This window comes from Carassius auratus, chromosome 20 (genome assembly GCF_003368295.1).
Source record: "Carassius auratus strain Wakin chromosome 20, ASM336829v1, whole genome shotgun sequence".
NCBI lineage: Eukaryota > Metazoa > Chordata > Actinopteri > Cypriniformes > Cyprinidae > Carassius > Carassius auratus.
In genome coordinates, this window is record NC_039262.1 from 4,111,402 (window position 1) to 4,131,239 (window position 19,838).

Sequence of the window (19,838 nt, forward strand, 5' to 3'; positions counted from 1 at the left end):
AACTGTTCCAACAGTTCACCAAAGAGAATCGGTTCAAAAGAAAGATTCATTTGTGAACCGGACATCGCTGTAAACTATTAGAGGCTCTGGATTACAGGTGATAATGTTTCACATGTAAACCAAACATTTCGCTTTATAAGACCTCAGTATTTCATTTTCTCTAGCTTGATGTGCTTTTTTGACTCTCGAAGTGATGGTAGCCATTGACTTGCATTTTAAGCATCATCAAGGACCACGGTTTCAGCTCAAAATCTTCTTTACTGTTCTACTGAAGAAAGAAAATCCACCTACATCTGAGGTTGAGGAGACTCAAATTTAGGTGAACTAAGGCTTCTGTTGGAGAAGATGCACAAAACAAACCTGTCCAGCAAAGATCCCACAAACGCCGATGATGCAGAGGATATTAAAGACAGCAGAGCCGACGATCGTCCCGACTCCAACATCACCGTGAGTGATGAAGACACCTGGAAACAGACACAATGAGTAAAAGTGCTGCACGAGAAGAGCCGGGAACAACGGTTGTGTAACTTTACCTATAACAGAGGCGAAGAGTTCGGGCGCTGAGCTCCCCGCCGCCATGAACGTGGCTCCGGCCACATCCTCGCTCAGATTCAGCTTCTGAACAACACAACAACAGCAGACGATTCACAGACAACACCCAAATCTGGAGCAGTAGGTTTTATGAGCTTCTGAAAGCCTCAAAGTGGTCAGAGGAAGAACAGCGCAGATTCTGCTTTTTTACAGCAGTGTTACTCAATCCTACCTCACAGATTTTCTCAAGAGACGTCACGAAGTAGTCATCACACACGATCGCCAGAGCCAGGAACATGTAAAGAGCCTGTAAGAAGACACAGAAGACTGTAGAAACCTGATCCAAACTCACTTATTTCTCTTAAGTACCAATGAGGTACACCGCAACTTTTATTTAAGTCTCCTGCTTCTTAAATGTTGCTCCTATGAAAACAAAACCAAGTAAAAATCTCAGAAGTGTGAAAAAGTTAGGCAAATTAGAGCTGAATAACAATGTGTATCAGTGTTGTTGCTGTTGTTAACTAAAACCAATTACTAATTGAATTTAAGCTGAAAACATAAAAGTACATGGAAATCTCAGAAAATAAATCTTAAAAACATTCAATCTTAAAAAAACGAAACAAAAAAAACATAAAAGACAAAAGGTTAAATAAAACATTATATAATGATACATAATAATAAACATAGCATAATGTTAAAACAAAGATTTAGAAATTTTGCCTTTGTAACTGCGTAACTGAATCAAGTTTAAGAACTAAAATACTTATATACAACATTAAGATAAATAGAAACGAATGAAATTGCTCAAATTAAAATTAAAACTGAAAATATAAAAATAAAAGCTAATTATATTATTAAAATATTATTAAATAGTCTACAGATGACTGAACAACTTTCATTAAAGTGTTTAGAAATACTAAGATAACTTTGATCTGTATAGCAGGTATTATATATGTATAGCTATTATAGTAATTTAAATTAGATTTCAGTTTTATATTTGGTTTGTTTTTCATTTTAAAGTTTTATTAATATTTTTGTATTTGTTAAATTTGTTCATTTCAGTTATATACAGTTGTAGGTTTTTTATTTCAAATTTGAAATTTTGCAATGGAAATTATGTGAAATAAACTTTAGTTTAGTTTAGTTCAGTTTACTTTATTACATTTTAGCTATGTTTATTTTATTTCAATAATGTCATTTTTTAAGTTTTTTTTTTTTTTTGAGTAAAAGATAAAAAGTCCTGCTGTATAGTAAAAAAAAAAAAAAAGCGTATTTAAAAGAAACTCTGTTGCCCCATTCAGTACTGCCTGTTTGCTTCCACCACAAAACTGTAATGATGTGCAACAGGACTGAAAGCCTGCAATGCATCTGTTTCTGACTTACTATATTTCAACTATTGACCCTGTGTGTCTCTATTCCTGTCTCCTAAAATATACACTTTGAGGAGAAGCGATTGTGAAATGAAAGCTTCCAGAAGCCGGCTGGCTGCGTTCGCCTGCTGTCCGCTCCAGAACGCCGTCTCTCCTCTTCTTCATGCACAGTGTGTCCTTGCTCTCCAGGCCTGACTGATCCAAACCTCTGGATTCACATCTGCATTCACCTCATCTAGCTTAATCATCTGCCAACCCAATACAAACTCCTGCTCATCCACAATTTGAATCCAAAGCAATTAAGAAGACACTACGATGACCTTCAGCAATGAGTGTGACGATGGCATCATAACACCAGACACATTTGTTTACTTACAAAGGTGATTTGCACCTAAAACCGCCGTAGATTTTCCATCCTTGTAATCAAATAGACTGGTTTTACTTATAATAGACATTTAAGACAAGTTTGCTGTACCTATATCTATGTATGTATGTTTCACACTATGATTAGGCATAAAACATTACATAAATCAGAAGAATAATATGCAAACAAATCCCTATGAGATGAAAAAAAAAAAAACTTCAGATTATGGATAATTATTCTTTTTTTGATTTCGGGCTAATTTTGAGAAAACAGTCTTTAAAAGTCTACATATGCAAATAATAAAATACACTTTAATGTGTATTTTGGATATTTTCTTTCCACTAGTCAGAATGAAGGCATGTTAAGGAAGCAAAATACCCCCAAAATAACCAGTGTCTATGGCAAATAACATATAAACAATAAAAATTACTAACATGCTTTAGGGGGGATTTACTGGTTGCGTTTTACAGACAATAAAAAGATTCAGTTCCCTTCATGAATAGTAACTTTACTGTAACAAACAGCATAAATGATACTTAATCATTCCAGACAGATATTTGCATGATCATTTCCAGTCACAGGGGGCACCAAAGCACAGAAATCCCACTCACAGTACGTTGTGATTGTTTGTGTGAATACATAATTCAGACCTGAACCATGTGTGATGCAAACATTAGAGCGGCGGTGTTACATAACCACAGGCAGATCTTAATTGTGCTGCTCATGGCTGATGGAGTTAAATCTGGTCATATTAGCAGTGGATTAACCCACACTGAAAACAGCAAAGAGATCAAATCACGCGGGCAGCAGCAGTGCACGTGCATCATTACTTTCACCAAATTCTCTCCTTTATACATTTACCAAACTTCTGTGCAAAACTAACCCAGATCAAATTTCCCTCAAACTTTCAGTGATGCAATTTTCTTAATGTACTTTGCTAATCTGAGGAAAGAGAGAGAGATAAATGGACTTTCTTACCGCTATTATATGCAGCAGCACACCGCCGCTCTTCCGCTCAGCGTTGGTGAAAATATCATTGGGAAATTCATGGATGGCTGTAAAAAACACAAACACACATTTACAGTCATGCATTTTGCACTTCGCATTTTGCACATCAATTTTTCGAATTAAAAATTGCAAAAGAATGGTCTTGTTTTCAATTAAAATATCTAAACGTTTAAATCAAGATATATTTAAGCAAAATGACTAAGGATATTAAGTCTTGTTTTTTGGGAAAAGTTATTAAAATGAATTTTTTTTTTTTCTTAAAATGAGATTTTTTGTTTGTTTCTTGATTCAATAATGTTTAGATATTTATATTGGAAAGCACAATAAAAATACTTTTTCATGGTAAAAATATTAGTTAATTCTTATATAAAGACACTTGATAAGCAAAACGACAAAATCTTGTTTTCTTAAAAAAAAAAAAAAAAAAAAGGAAAAAAAATATCAATTATTAATTGAATATATGCCTAAAACAAGACAAAATATTTGCTTGTTTTCTCTTTGAATTATGTTACATTTTCTGACCCCACTGGCAGATTATTATTATTTTTTTTCAATTCACTTTGACACATCAGAAAAAAAGCATTAATATCTTAAGTCATTTAGCTTTATAAGTAAATGGATCTTGGTTTAAGGATGTTTAGACATATGCCTGTTTAATAATGTCGGTCACATCAGATCTGAAACCTTTGCATGTTCAAAACACATGACAGAAGAAAAAAAACAGACATTCTGATTCTAGAATTTTCATACCCATCATTAATCATCCAAAACAGAGAGAGCAAGAGTGTAAACCAGCACATAACAGCTTGAGGAAAGAAAAGTGAAACACAAGGGAACAAACCAACACAAATGGCAGATGATGTATTGATGCCAGACTGATGGATAAACTGAGCAAACAGAACAAACTGATCTGCTTCTAATGCATCTGTGTCAATATCTTGAAACATGAATATTATATCTTGCATTTTCAATATGTATTTTCAGTTATTGTATTGCATTGCATAATATATATATTTTTTTATCCAATAATTCTGCATTTATATCTCACTTTTTTTTTTTTTTTTTACAGAATTGAGAGATATAAACTCAGAATTGCAGGATATAAATGCAAAATTATAAGATTTAAACACAAGTGTGAGATATAAACTCAAAACTGAAAAAAAAACAGAATTGTGAAATAGTCATATTATAGTCATATTTTGTGTCAAAAAAATAAAATAAATAAAATAAAAACCATTGCGAGAGGGTGAGTCAGAATTTTTAGTTTATACCACAATTTTCGAGAAAAAAGACAGAATTAATTTTTTGTAAACCTACTTTCCAACAATTTCCATCGGTAAAAGTGCTACACAAATAAACTTGAATTGAATTGTGAGACAAAAAGACACATTTCTTAATTACAAATACAAAAGAGAGATTTTTAGGTTTAAAACAAGAAAAATAAATTAAATAATAATAATAATAATAATAATAATGAAGTTGAAGATATTTTCTCTGAAAAGTCGCTAGTTCTTGTTTTAGGACTATTGAAAGCAAGAGAAAAAGCATAGAATCAGCATCCATTTAATCAGAAATAAGTTTATGAAAGAGAATTTCACATGCTCCATGTTTCAAAACAACATATCTGGTCCACGTCTTTTATCGAACAAACCCAGAAGTGGGGAATTAATAACTTATTCATGAATAAGCTGCTGATGCGGAACAGAAGAGAGATTTCTAGCTCACAGCTAGAAGGACTAGACACATAATACCATCAAATATGACTAAACTCAAGTGTTCAGGATGTTTAGAGCGGTTTGAAATGCCACTTTTGATGGCACGAGTTGTCCATCTGCTGCGTGTTCACTTGACATCCTTTGTTCTCCGATGTTTTCCAAACAGATCATTGATATCTGAAAAGCCACTGAACGTCCAGAGCGGTCAGACAGAAAATCTGTGTCGATTTTATACTGTTCACTGCACAGCATATACTGTATCCTATACACTGCCTGATGTTATTAAAAACAGCATGTGAAGAAATGCAAAAACTTCACTATGCTGCATGTTTAATTCAGCAAACATCATTTTTCAATCTGATTTTATGCAAGATGTTTTAACAAATGGCGTGCACCTAGCATTCTCACTGAAAACTGAACAAAAGGTTTTTCACGTTTTTATCTTTTTACTTAGATTGCTGACTTGCTGACAGTACAGTTGTTATTGCAATGCTATTGCATCGTATTGCCATCAAAAAATACAGTACTTACACTGCACTGTATGAAGTATGCTTATTCAGTGCTGAACAGCACATTTACACGTTCTAGCAGAGTTGTTTGCATTACATTCAAAGTATTTGTTTTGTCAGTTAATGCATTTCTTGGGAATAGAAAACATACACATGCATGGATGTGTATTTATATATACATAATAAATATGAACAGCACACACATATATAATATGTAAGCAAAAGCTTTTATTTTAAATATGATTAATCGCAAGTAATCGATTGACAGCACTAATATATATATATATATATATATATATATATATGCTTCACGGACAAGCTGAGTCTATTGCATTGTCAAATACAGTGTTTTTCACAGTTTGCTCTGATTGTGTACTGCATAGTCTAGCCAATATTTTACAAACTCGATTCCAAAAAAGTTGGGACACTGTAGAAATTGTGAATAAACACATAATGCTATTATGTGGAAGTTTCAAATTGCAATATTTTATTCAGAATACAACATAGATGACATATCAAATGTGTAAACGGAAAATGTATCATTTTAAGGTAAAAATAGGTTTATTTTAAATTTCATGGCATAAACACATCTCAAAAAAGTTGGGACAAGGCCATGTTTACCACTGTGTGGCATCCCCTCTTCTTCTTATAACAGTCTGCAAACGTCTGGGGACGGAGGAGACAAGTTCCTCAAGTTTAGGAATAGGAATGTTGTCCCATTATTGTCTAATACAGGCTTCTAGTTACTCAACTGTCTTAGGTCTTCTTTGTCACATCTTCCTCTTTATGATGCACCAAATGTTTTCTATGGGTGAAAGATCTGGACTGCAGTCTGGCCATTTCAGGACCCGGATCCTTCTTCTACGCAGCCGTGATGTTGTAATTGATGCAGTATGTGGTCTGGGATTGTCATGTTGGAAAATGCAAGGTCTTCCCTGAAAGAGACGACGTCTGGATGGGAGAATATGTTGTTCTAGAACTTGGATATACCTTTCAGCATTGATGCTGCCTTTCCAGATCACACACACTCATGCAACCCCATACCATCAGAGATGCAGGCTTCTGAACTGAGCGCTGATAACAACTTGGGTTGTCCTCGTCCTCTTTAGTCAGGATGACATGGCGTCCCAGTTTTCCAAAAAGGACTTCATATTTGGATTCGTCTGACCACAGTTTTCCACTTTGCCACAGTCCATTTTAAATGAGCCTTAGCCCAGAGAAAACGCCTGCGCTTCTGGATCATGTTTAGATATGGCTTCTTTTTTACCTTTTTTGAAAGTTTTAGCCGGCAACGGCGAATGGCACGGTGGATTGTGTTCACCGACAATGTTTTCTGGAAGTATTCCTTTGATTTCCATTACAGTATCATTCCTGTATGTGATGCAGAGCCGTCTAATGGCCCCGAAGATCACGGGCATCCAGTATGGTTTTCCGGCCTTGACCCTTACACACAGAGATTGCTCCAGATTCTCTGAATCTTTGGATGATATTATGTCCTACAGATGATGACAACTTTAAACTCTTTGCAATTTTTCTCTGAGAAATTCCTATCTGATATTGCTCCACTATTTTTCGCAGCAACATTGGGGGAATTGGTGATCCTCGGCCCATCTTGACTTCTGAGAGACACTGCCACTCTGAGAGCCTCTTTTTATACCCCATCATGTTGCCAACTGACCTAATAAGTTGCAAATATGTAGCTCTCATGAAATCCAAAATGAGCCAATGTCTGGCATGACATTTCAAAATGTCTCACTTTCAACATTTGATATGTTATCTATATTCTATTGTGAATAAAATATGAGATTTGCATTCCATTCCATTCATTTTTTAATTTGTACAGTGTACCAACTTTTTTGGAATCAGGTTTGTGTATCATTCTGGTATTCTATGCATACAGAACATTTGCATATTGTGCACTACATACTGCATAAAGTACTATGATCGCATGCTATTCCAACCACTGCTGGTGTCCACGGGCCTCTCAGATAATCCCCGTGCAGCAGGACATCATTAGAAATGCCAAAACATGCAAAGCAGTCTGTCTCTCACCATGAGTCAACACAGTCTTTCCTCAGCCGATTCTAAGAATAGCAGCATATAGATTAAACTCCTGGACAGGTGAAGGTGACTTTTATGCTCCATTTCAGGCAATGGATTCATTTAGTAGCTGCTCATCATGTATGCTCTTAGTTTTGCAGGGAACACATCAATATTCCTCGTCTGAAAACAAGAGCAAGGATGGCGAAGGGATGCAATGATTAGAGCTTCATCTTGAACGATCAATAAATCATCTGTGTGTCTGCTTTCACACTGACGATTTACATGCACCTTTATAATGTGATTAAAGCAGTGCTGTTAAACCGGAGCTCATGGAAACTGAACACTGTGATTATGTTAATGTGATTAAAGTCGTAATTAGAGTAACAATAATCACAGCGAAATCCAGACAGAATGAAAACATGATGGAACGGAAACAGAACAGCTTTGAATAACAAGGCATTGCGTTTTTTATAGTTGCATTTTCAATAAAACAAAGGACATCAAGTGCACTAGAACCAATTAATATTTACTATTTAAAACTAGCAAATAAAAGCAGCTTTAAGGTAACATACGGTAGCATACAAACATATTCTTCTTCTTTTTTCTGCTGTATGTAATGCATAAAAATTACCATTATAAAATTTGGAAAACTTAACTTAGATTTTTTTGTTTGTTTGTTTGTTTTTTTAAAGAAGCCTCTTATACTCACCAAGGCTGCAATTATTTGATTAAAATACTGTAAAAATATTGTAAAATATTATTATAATTTAAAATAACTGTTGTCTATTTGAGAATATCTTAAAATGTAATTTATTCCTGTGATGGAAAGCTGAATTTTCAGCATCATTACTCCAGTCTTCTGTCCTTCATGAAATCATTCTAATATGTGGATTTGCTGCTCAAGAAACATTTCTGATTATTATCAATGTTGAAAATAATTGTTAAATGCTGCTGATTGTTTTCAGGATTCTTTGATGAACAGAAAGTTCAAAAGAACATAATTTATTTGAAATATAAATCTTTTTGTGACATTATAAATGGCTTTACTGCTTTTTAGATAAATTTAATGTGTCCTATATATATATAAAATGTTTGTTATTGTTTCTTGTGCGTTTCCCAAAAATGCACTTAACACAGTGGCATGTTTCCTACATTACTTCTTTTATTCATTTTTTATTCAGTCTTTTAATATTAGATATTTTTTTTTTTATTATTATTATATTTTTTTTGCTTTTCTGCCCTTTTTATTTATTCACTTATAAATTCAAATTTAACTATAGTCACATGAAAAAAGCACTTGAATAAAATTAAAGGTGCAATCTGTTGATTGTCCTGTAGGTGGCCGCAAAAATCTGTCTTCTTACGATGCACTTATGGCTTTACGATTACTCCAGAGCACTCATAGATCTACGATTATTTTCAAGTGCTACTTAAATTACGATGTTTTTGGGAAACAGACTGTAATATTAAGATCAGTCGTATGATCGTTTTTACGAACTTCTTAGGCTTATGAAGCTTTTGGGAAACGCAGCCCTGCACAGTACATCAGTTTCTTAAAAATTAAGTGCATGAGTATAAATTAAGTCCAGTTACCAGTGTAAGATCGCAATATGATAATAATATGATAGTTTTTTGTAACTTTGACTTGATTACATTTTTTGACTTAATACTTTAAGAAAATGTTACAAATGTTAAAATTACTAACACCTCTACTTCATTATTTACATTGGACACAGAGGACAAAGTTAACAAACTGCATTGTGGGACACAGTAGCATCATGCAATGTATAAATTAGTGGATTGTGCACAGCACACTATACACATTTTATGTAAGAATAGTCAAACATTGCATATATGCAATTTTCAGTAAAGTGCATATTTTGTGTACAATAGTTGCAGTATGTCACCTGGAACAGAACTGATCCAGTTTCCATAAACATGTTTGTGTTTCCACGCATTGCTTCATGAGAACGTCATTCGTGTGTGTATGTGTGTGTGTGTGTGTGTGTGTGCGTGTAAACACGTCATGCTCTCCTGAGATTACACACTCATCTGTGCTCATCATGAATTATATCTCAACAAGTCAGTGTAAAGACTCACTGCTCTATTCTCTCATGGTTAAAGGTCCCATGACATTAATTTTTAACATTATTATGAGTTCCCCTAGCCTGTTTATGGTCCCCCAGTGGCTAGAAATTTCGTTAGGTGTAAACCAAGCCCTGGGTGTCCTGCTCTGTCTTTGAGAAAATGGGAGCTCAGATGGGAATCTTTCCCTTATGTGACCTCCCCTTTCTCTGCTTTCCCCACCCAAACATTTACATTTAATTCAGTCACAATGTCAGCAAAGGCGTTACAAACAGACTTTTATGATATGGATTCAACAACAGCGCCACAAACAGTGAGTAACAGTGCTCATTAATGCCTGATCTGTGATCAGTGATTTCTGATGGGTAGCTAATTATGTTCACACAGACTTTCTTTCTAAATCATTTAATACTGTTTATGCATCAGTGAATCAAGCCAGTGACTAAACGATCAACTTCACGTTGTTTCTCTTAGTAGCATGAAACAAATCTGTCATTTAAATTGTGATTAAACTACAGAGAGTGATTAAAGAAGCTCCCTTTATATAGTTCGGAGCTGTCAATCACACATCGCGAGTATATCTGCACACTTGCCCAAACTGCCGTTATAATCAATGACGCTGTTATTCTGCACAAAGAAGCTCTTATTTTATTCATGTCGATATTGTGTTTGCTGTTAGTTGTGGTAAAAGCAAACACGTTGCAATGACGAGATCACTGCATTCACGCGATAAACAGACTCTGTCTACTCAATGCTCATCACTGCAGCCTTTCATGTGATGGGAAAAGATCAAAAAAATAATGCTATAATCAACACTTGCACGATTCGTTAATCTCGACAGCTGTAATAGTAAAATAAAATGGAGTAAAAGTATTAGAGAAGGGTTACAGATGTAATACGCATTTCGAATGCAAAGATGTCAGCCAATCACAACAGTTGGCGTTTACTCTGAGTTTATATCTTGCAATTCTGTATTATTTCTCACAATTCTAAGTAAATTGCATGCAATTCAGAGTTCTTCTCTAGCAATTCTGCATTCATGTCCCTTTATGCATTTTTATAGCGCAAATCTAAATGTTTTATTTGCAATTCTGAGTTTATATCTCGCAATTTTAACTTTATTGCTTGCATTTTTGTTTATTTTTTGCTATTATGTTTATATCTGGCAATTCTGCATTATTTCTCACAATTCTGAATTTATATCTCACAATTCTGAGTTTGTCTCTCGCAATTCTGCATTTATGTCGCATTCGCAATTCCAAGTTTTTATTTAGCAATTCTAAGTTTACATATTGCAATTCTGAATTACTTTTGCAATATACGCATTCTACGTTTATATCACAATTCTGAGTTTTTATTATTATTATTTATTATTATTATTATATAAATTCTGAGTTAATGTCACAGTTGTAAGTTTATACATTATAATTCTGAAATAATCTAGCAAATGTGTGTTTATGTCACAATTCTGAGTTTATATAACAGAATTCTGCGTTATTTCTCACAACATTAGCTTTTTTCCTCTGAATTCTGAGTTTATAGCATTTAACATATTTTTGTGCTTCCATCACAAAAGAAGAAACAAAATGGGGAACTGCAATATTTTATCACGCTTTACGTGATTACAAGATAAGTTTACAAGATAAGTGTTCTAACACATCGAACACTAAAAAAAGAGCTAATATAGACTTTTAATCTCAGAATTGCAAGTTTATATCACAATTATGTGCATAAATCTGGAAATTCTGACTTTATAGAGAAAAAAAGTCAGAAATAAAGAAAAGAAAATTCTCTTAGTGAAATAAAAGCTTCTATAGATCGCTTGCTTCTTTCCAAAAGTGGGCTAATTTGAACTGAAGCATCATTAATGTCAGACGAGTTACACTGAAGTTTCACCACTGAAGTTGAGCTGGATGAATATTGCATGTTGTCATGTCACAATATAATGCAATTAACCTTTAATACTGTAATCTTTCAAATGTATTTGTGTGTTGCGTAAGAGATCAGCAGATGGGACATCTGTTACAGATGCACATGTGGACAGACACAAGCTCTTTCTAAAATCAAAAGGCTTACGGGAACAACAGAACTACATCTGGACAGATAATAGACTGATTTCACAATGCTGGATGCTTACAAAACAAATGTGCGTACAAAACAACTGGAGCAAAACAAGTACACACTTTTTACTTTTTAAATTTCTGAATACATGATTTTAATTACCTGAGTAATATTAGACCTAAATCTAAACCTTAATCTACTGTCAAGACCTTAATCGTTTTTTAATCTAAAAAGAAAAACGTTTTTAAATATCCAATATCATTCATAATTTTACATTTAATCAAAAATGAATTGTTGTTATGTTCCTATTAGACCAAGTTGACACACACACACACACACACACACACACACACACATAATTACATTTTTATTATATTTATGTGAATATATATACAATGTTATATATAACTTGTGTATAATGATACTATTATATTATAAATACATACTAATAGTTATAATCAATCATTTCAATTTTCTTGAATTGTCTAATCATATTAGACCTCTTTACAAATTAACAAACTAATAATGTCTTTATAAACAATCTAAAGAGCAGCAGCAAGGTTTTACAATTCATATGCTGTATAAGTAACTAACTAGAGCAGAATGTGATGATACAGTGTGTGTGTGTGTGTGTGTGTGTGTGTGGGGGTGTGTGTGTGTGTGTGTGTGTGTAGTGAACTTTGAGTGTCATCAGCAGAAGAGGCCAGTGCAGAGAAATCAAACGGCTTAAGTGTGTAATGAACTGAATAATGAAGTAATGGAGCAGAAGAGAGAGAGAGAAAGAGAAAGACTTGACATCATACGAGAATGACTTAGCTCAATTCACAAATAATCTAGAAATTATTCATATAATACAAGAATTACAGCAAGTCAAAAAATCCTTTTACATTATGCCTATAATCATGGATTTAGCGTGAATGTTTCACAACCATTATTTTGAAAGGTGCTTTTAACCAGTGGGAAGCTCATCTCCAGTGTGAAACAATGAAGTGCTACAATGTAACCAATCATAAATTAAGCAACATTCCCTCATTAAATATTCATGAGCTTACTACACTCACAGAAACTCACGTTCTTTAGTTTTAGTGTCTGAGAGAAACAGTGAAAATGAATAAAAGCTAACTTATTATTAGAGGATTTAAGTAGCAAGGAACTGATCACTGTAGCGCACGTGAACCAATCTTCTTGTCTTCTTTACTACGAGTTACAGCACCAAATAAACATGAATAACACCAAAAGTGTGTTGTTTCAACTGCAGAAAGCTGTCTTTTTCAGGATGATTCAGCATTGTGATTAGTCAGATCGCCTGTCAATCAAACTCTTGGCAAATAGTGAATTGCGTGAAAAGCAAGTTGTGTGCAATAGTTGTTCAATCCAAGTTATTAACCTTGTAAACATACATATATGATATTAATCCAGGGTTTACAAATATACAAATCTTCAAACACACAATTATTAACTAACTAGGATGAGAATCCACTAAATCACAATTAACTAATTGAAAGTATTTTAATGCAATAATTAATGCTCCTTAATATATGTAATCACAGTTATAATGCATTACAAAATGTATTCATGAATTATTATACCTATTAAAAGTACAATGCATTTAAACACAAAACAAACATTATATACAATATATGTCATAAAATAGTAATAAATGCAACATGATTCACATAGTATTTTTAATAAATGGATATATATAATATTTAAATATTATTTTTTAATATGCATCATAATAAACATATTTTTTTACAATTAATATATGAACTAAATATTATTTGAATGATAAAATAGTAAAAACTATATAAATTCAGCCTCTCCACACTTGAAAGTGTAAATTGATATAAGTATGCATTAGTATAACATTTTAATGAGCATCAGTTAGAGATATTTTCAACATATAACACTGTCAGCACACTAAAAGCCTCTTCCAAGAAGTTTTGTCTCTAAATTAATGCCCAAATTTATCTGCTAATCTCACTAATGGACCCTTCCAGACCCATCCCAAGTAGAAATAAGACATAAATGCACATAATCTGTGTGCAGGCTGAAGTGACAGTGGCAGGACGTCCGATCGGTGGGGGTTAAAGGACACACGGCTGGTGGATGCTGAGCTCAGATTGATGACTGGAGATTTAGTGATGCTGACTCACGGCATCTCACATGAAGACTCAAAACAGAAACACTCATCCCACCTCTGTCCCGCTTCAGCACTGCCAAACGTCAACTAACCTGCACTAGAACAAGTGTCCTCAATGTCACAACAAACACTGCTTTCCTCAGCTAAAACAGCCTTGACTTTTTCTATCATACCAACTTTTGTGGCCAAAAAGCAGCTTGTATCCAGAGCCCAGACTTATATAACCCAGAGCGAACATCTCCCACAGAGAAATTACATCATTTCAGAACACCCAATATACACAGACTTTCTGCAAACAGGACAAATAAAGACTTATTACACAGCTCATATGTTGTGTACCACTTCACACACACTTTCTCCATACATAATAAACTTTCATCATATTTCATTTCCCCATTTTAAAATGTTGCATCACTATCAATTTTACAACCAGTATCAATGTGTCAGTCTTGTGTTGCTGTGTCTTGTGCTTCCTTCCCTCATATGCTCATTTTTGGTCTTCCTGTTCCTGTCCTCATTATGTTTATTTGATTCTAGCTGTTTGTCCTCATGTCATCGTTCATTGTTCTCATTAGTTTTCCATCGCTGCGACTGGAAGCTCTAAAATGTTGCCTTCGGAGGTAGTCTTCCAAGACAGGAAGGCATCAAGACACGTCCAAATCCAAATTCTGCTTTACTTCCTGTCTCCGGAGGTTCCTTCTTCTGATTAAATTTTGAAGGCAGCATAGATGTATCCTTCGCTGCCTTTGATATCCCACAATCCTGTGCATTCCATTCCGTGACTGTTGAGCTAAAAATTAAAGATTTAATTTGGTGGTCAGTTTGTGAGTAAATGTATATTCTGAATTGCACTTTTGATGTTATTTCTAGTGAGAAATCAGTATTATAGTAATTAAATAATTTTGTTTAGTTATAACCAAAACATGTTCTATGTTGTTGTGGATCAATAAACCATTACGCTGCCTCCGAAGCCTGTCCGAAATCACTTTCATGAGGTGCCTTTGTGCACAAACAGTATCTGCAAAGTCATTGCCTCAGCGAAAAATCAAGTCACCTGCCTAGGCTTTCGGATGCACCCCATGTCTCCTTAAGCCCTGTGTTTCCCTGTGACCCCGGAGTACAAAACCAGTCACTGGGGTATATTTTTTGCAATAGCCAAAAGAATAATTGTATGGGTCAAAATTATACATTTTTCTTTTATGCTAAAAATCATTAGGATATAAGAAGGAATAAAGTGTAATCTTCAGAGATTACCAGATTCTCAGAGTGTAATCTTATCGGCTTGCACGGGGAAACTCAGATTGAAAAGTTAGTGGCAAGAGAAGAGGTGAGAAAGACAAACAGAGCTGCAGATGTGGAGGTGTGCCGCTTCACAGATAAGAGTTTTACATTAACAGTCATGTTGACTGAAAGGAAAATCCTGAGTTTACAGGATTCACCTGACTCCAGCTTCTCCTGTTTCCCTTCACTGGATGATCAAATGCTCAGAAAAGTCTTCAAAGTGAAAAAAAAATTAACCTGCAGCTCACATACGTGGACCGTAAATCGTCACTTTTGCTCAAATACAAAACCTAGTGCGCTGTTTTTCTGATTAATAATGCATCATGTTACACATGCTAACACTCAAAACATGGCTCACATGAAACATTCACCGTCTGATACGGCTACCCAGCTAATAAAGAACGTTCTCAGAATGTCCTGGCAAGGTAATAATATAAATGTTACGAAGAAACTTTCTTCCAGTAATAATATTAGAATGTTTGTTCAGAGTTATCTGGTCTTTATTGATGTTCTCAAAATGTATTAAACATTTAATTTCTGAAATATCTAGTGTTTATTTTTAAATGCTAATAATTGTTTCCCTTAAAATTTATGTAGCCAAAAAACAAAACAAAAACAAAGTTAAAAAAAAAAAAAAATGGAATGTTTAGAGAACAAAGAAACTTTAACTGTAATTTTTCAAATTTCAAGTTCAAAGAACATTCAAATGTTCAAATGCTTGCAAAATAAAAAAAATGGAACGTTCCATTAACGTTCCATTAACGTTTGCAATAAATAAACTAAATAATTAAACCTTTTTTAACTTAAAATTTTTTTTACATTGTCATAACTTTATGGGAATGTTGGGAAAATGTATATTGGCAGCTGGGTATGTTTTTAGGCTAAATTAAATATTTAAATCTGAAAGAATCCGTCACATTTAAACTACTAACACAGGTCAAATTTCTTCAAACATCCTTTGAAAGTGTTTAAGTCCCTCATCAAGCACCTCAGTGGAGATTCTCTCTCTTCAATTATGTCCGACTGAGACTGGAAATGTATGAAGCCGAATCAACAGAACCTCCCCAGCTAAAATTAGACTTTTAATTTGGGTTCGAGAGAATTTAATGAGAACAACTGCAGCCAGAAATAGACAGACGTAAGTCCAGGATGGAGTGCACTGGAGAGAACACGAGTGTCAGCCAAACGCTGGCCTTTTTCTCTGGACCAAAGCTGATTAAAACTTCCACGAGTGAACAGCAAAGTCACATTAAACCTTCGCTTAAATCTCACTGGAGTAACAAAAAACAGCCTGACATGGAGTTCAAATCTGCTCAAAGCTCTTAGTCCACACTTTAATGCACTTTTATGAGGTTTTCCATCTGCTGATTAACCAAAAACACATGATAATTCCTAGTGGGTCATCAGAGGCGTCTCAAAGAACCTAAATATAATCCTCAAACGTTCAATCCAACAGCACTGACGCACATGACACTACACACAGTATAAACCACTGCGAAAGGTGAAAAATGGGGAAGAGAACAGAATAAAACACCCTGAGGTTGTTTTATCAAAATTTTCTCAATAATTATAAATTAACTGAAAGAGAATCACTGAATAGTTTTTAAATAACTTACCACAATATAATTTAATTTGATCATAAAAATAATCATTTTGTGCTAAATTATTTAAAAATATAATTATTTGTATATGTGTTTTTGTGTAAAATGTATAAATACGTTTAAAATGACGATGATTGAGGAACAGACTCGAAATAAATTATGAAATGTATATCATATAAAATAAAAAATATTTAAATATTATTTAAAATATAAAAGTAAATAAATGCAGTGTTACAGTGGTAAATTGTTTTAAATGATTCTGTGATTCTTATATTATTAATATACATATTTATTTAAAGAATTTAGCATTTTCTTCAACTACATTTTTAGGAGATTATTGTTCCTTGATCATTGTAATTTTCTCATTGTAATTTTTTTATTTTATTTCCAACGTATATACTATCACATTAAGATATATAACAGGTATCTCAGAGATCGTCATGTTCTGTTCGCTAGTTTCATTGTGCTGAAGAGATCTTATGGCTTATGATTAAAAACTTCACTCCGGATCATTTGTTTTTGATCGTGAGCTGCTCTGTGAAGACATGTGTCGAGATGCTCATCTCACCTGGCTCTGTGCAGTTCTTCTCCTCCGTCTCATTAGCAGCTGTGGAGGACATCAGCCGTCGACCCCAGTGATCATGTGATTCTACATCAGACTCCTCCACAATCATACCATGACCTGCAAGAACAAAACTCTCGTCAAATCAGCACACAATAAGAAAGAGAGTCATGCAGGGTTTGGAACTTCATGATGGTGTGTAAACAATGACAGAATTATCATTTGTGGGTGAACTATCCCTTTAAATCTCATTTAGTTGCTCATTTTAGGCTATATTTCTCAAAGTTAAGTTATTATAAACTTTACAATTATTCAAAAGCACAATGACTTTTATATATTGGGGTTGCACAGTAACAATAAGCAACAATATGTATGATTATTAAATTCTAGGAACTACTGCAATATTTTACTGCAGATATTTTAATTTGGTAATATATACTGTAATTTAATATCTCAAAATGAATATTTTTATATGGATTGAAAAGAAATATTATTATTAATATGTTAATTTGAATATAAACCATAAATATTGTTGAATTATATTATAGCAAATATTTGTTTTTAATCAAAATCCTAAATTAATACTTAACAAGCATTAACATTAAATATAAATCATATTATTTAAAATATGAAATAAATACAGTACATTTGTAAGTAAATATAAATATTAATTTATATGCAACTAAAATATTACATAAAATTTTACATTTACATGTAACATTTAAAGTTGTTTATATTATACATGGTCTTCACTTTCCATTAGATATTAACCATATTATACGCAAATATTACTAAATTAAAATATTGCAACTAAATTATTAAATTAATATCTTAAGCACTTGTACAAATATTAACATTAAATATAATTCAAAGTATTTTTAATTTAAAGCATTAATACATTTTATTACATAAAATTATTAATGTCTTACAATTACTTGTACATGTATGGAGCTAATATAAATCATAAATAAATAGTAAATATTCATAAATTAAATAGATTAAATGTAGAATAAATTATTAAATTATATGGTTAAAATTAATAAAATTTTACATTGATATCTTAAAATGAATACTTTTACATGTTTTATTATCAATAAATATTAGTAATATTTAAATATTAACCATAAATAAATACAAACACTAAATATTATTACAGCCATAACTGAGCAGCTCCAGGACCGAGACGCTTCTCAAAGAGCTTCACGTTAAAACAGGGAAATAAAAGAACAAGGGTTTGGGAAATTAGACTGAGGTCAAACTGAAAAGACTTTTTTGTCAAACATAAGTCTCTAATTAAGAAAACTGAATATAGAGAAGAATATAATTAACATAAAAGGTGTAAAAACAGGGAGAGAGGAGAGTGACAGTATTGCATTTCTTTTCTCCTGGAGCTACAGAAGAAGTGTAGACAAACAGGGTTTGCCTGATTAGAAAGGGAGGGTTGAATTCATCCCCTCCGTCTTTGATCTTTCTTTCCTCATCCATTATGAGAAAAGCATTGAGTCTGACACAAACACATGCTTTTAAGTTACTGTCATGAGCAGACGTTTCTGCCTGAGAGATAACAGATTTACTATTGTCTGCACGCTATCAGTGCAGAATAATCTTTTAAGCTCCTCGTTTTTTATTGTCATTAATGTCTTTGTGTTCAATTACGTTTGAGTTTGAGCTCAAATCGAACTGCTTGTTTTGGTTTATAGAAGATCTGACTTTTGATTTGGTAGATGATAGACATGAAGTAAAAACCTCACAGACTTGCCTTACTTGCATATCTACAGACTTAAGAGATTCGAGGGACTCTGCGTGCACATTCTGACAATTTCTATAAATTTTTAACCAGATTTGGAAGGCTGCTATAAAAGACTGGTGATGCAAGATTAATAAATATTACATGAAATCTGAACACTTGTGCATCTGTGAACAAATAACACAAGTAAAACCAGCCCAGAACATGATGTGTGATGCAGAGTTACTTTAAAATAATATTAACACTAAGTCATGACAACAAAGGTTTTTACATTATTGAACAACTCTTTTTTTTATGTCATATGAATTTCAACTTGTTGGGTTGTTTTTAATATGTGTAGCCAGGTGCCGTTTTTTTTTTTTTTTTTTTTTAGTCAAATGCTGGGTTCAAATTGCTGGGTCTTTTTATTGGATTATTTTTATTTATATTTACCCAGGTGCTGGGTTATTTTTAACCCAAATACTGGGTTTAACTTGCTGGGTTATTTTATATTTTTACCAATTTTTTTATGTCTTTAATGCTTCAAGAAACAAAATTTCGTTTGAGTTTGGTATGCTGCAATTACCATGTAAATGTAAACATAAGTTGCAAACGATTTAGCAGGCAGTCAAATTATTTGGAATTTATACATTGATTATTTTGTTATTAAGAATGTTTCTTTCATATCATTATGTTACAATCCATAAATGACACATTTTGATCTCCCTTTGCTGCCCTGACTGTCACGAATATTCCAAGGATGAAGAAAATTATACAAATTAAACAAAGTTTATTAAATAAATCCACAGAATGCCTAACCGCAAGACAGTTGTGTATTA

The 19,838-nt window shown here is 33.2% G+C and overlaps 1 protein-coding gene across 1 annotated transcript in view; it reads right to left on the reverse strand.

Annotated features, from left to right (window-relative positions):
• The window catches only part of slc24a4b (solute carrier family 24 member 4b), a 34,353-nt gene that overhangs the window by 11,821 nt on the left and 2,694 nt on the right, over positions 1–19,838 (reverse strand). Inside the window, exons 2-6 of the mRNA XM_026290516.1 lie at positions 17,280–17,393; positions 3,244–3,320; positions 764–838; positions 534–618; positions 361–464 (exon numbers count right to left, since the gene is read on the reverse strand). Coding sequence (XP_026146301.1) covers positions 361–464; positions 534–618; positions 764–838; positions 3,244–3,320; positions 17,280–17,393 — 455 coding nt within the window. The remainder of the gene's footprint in view (positions 1–360; positions 465–533; positions 619–763; positions 839–3,243; positions 3,321–17,279; positions 17,394–19,838) is intronic.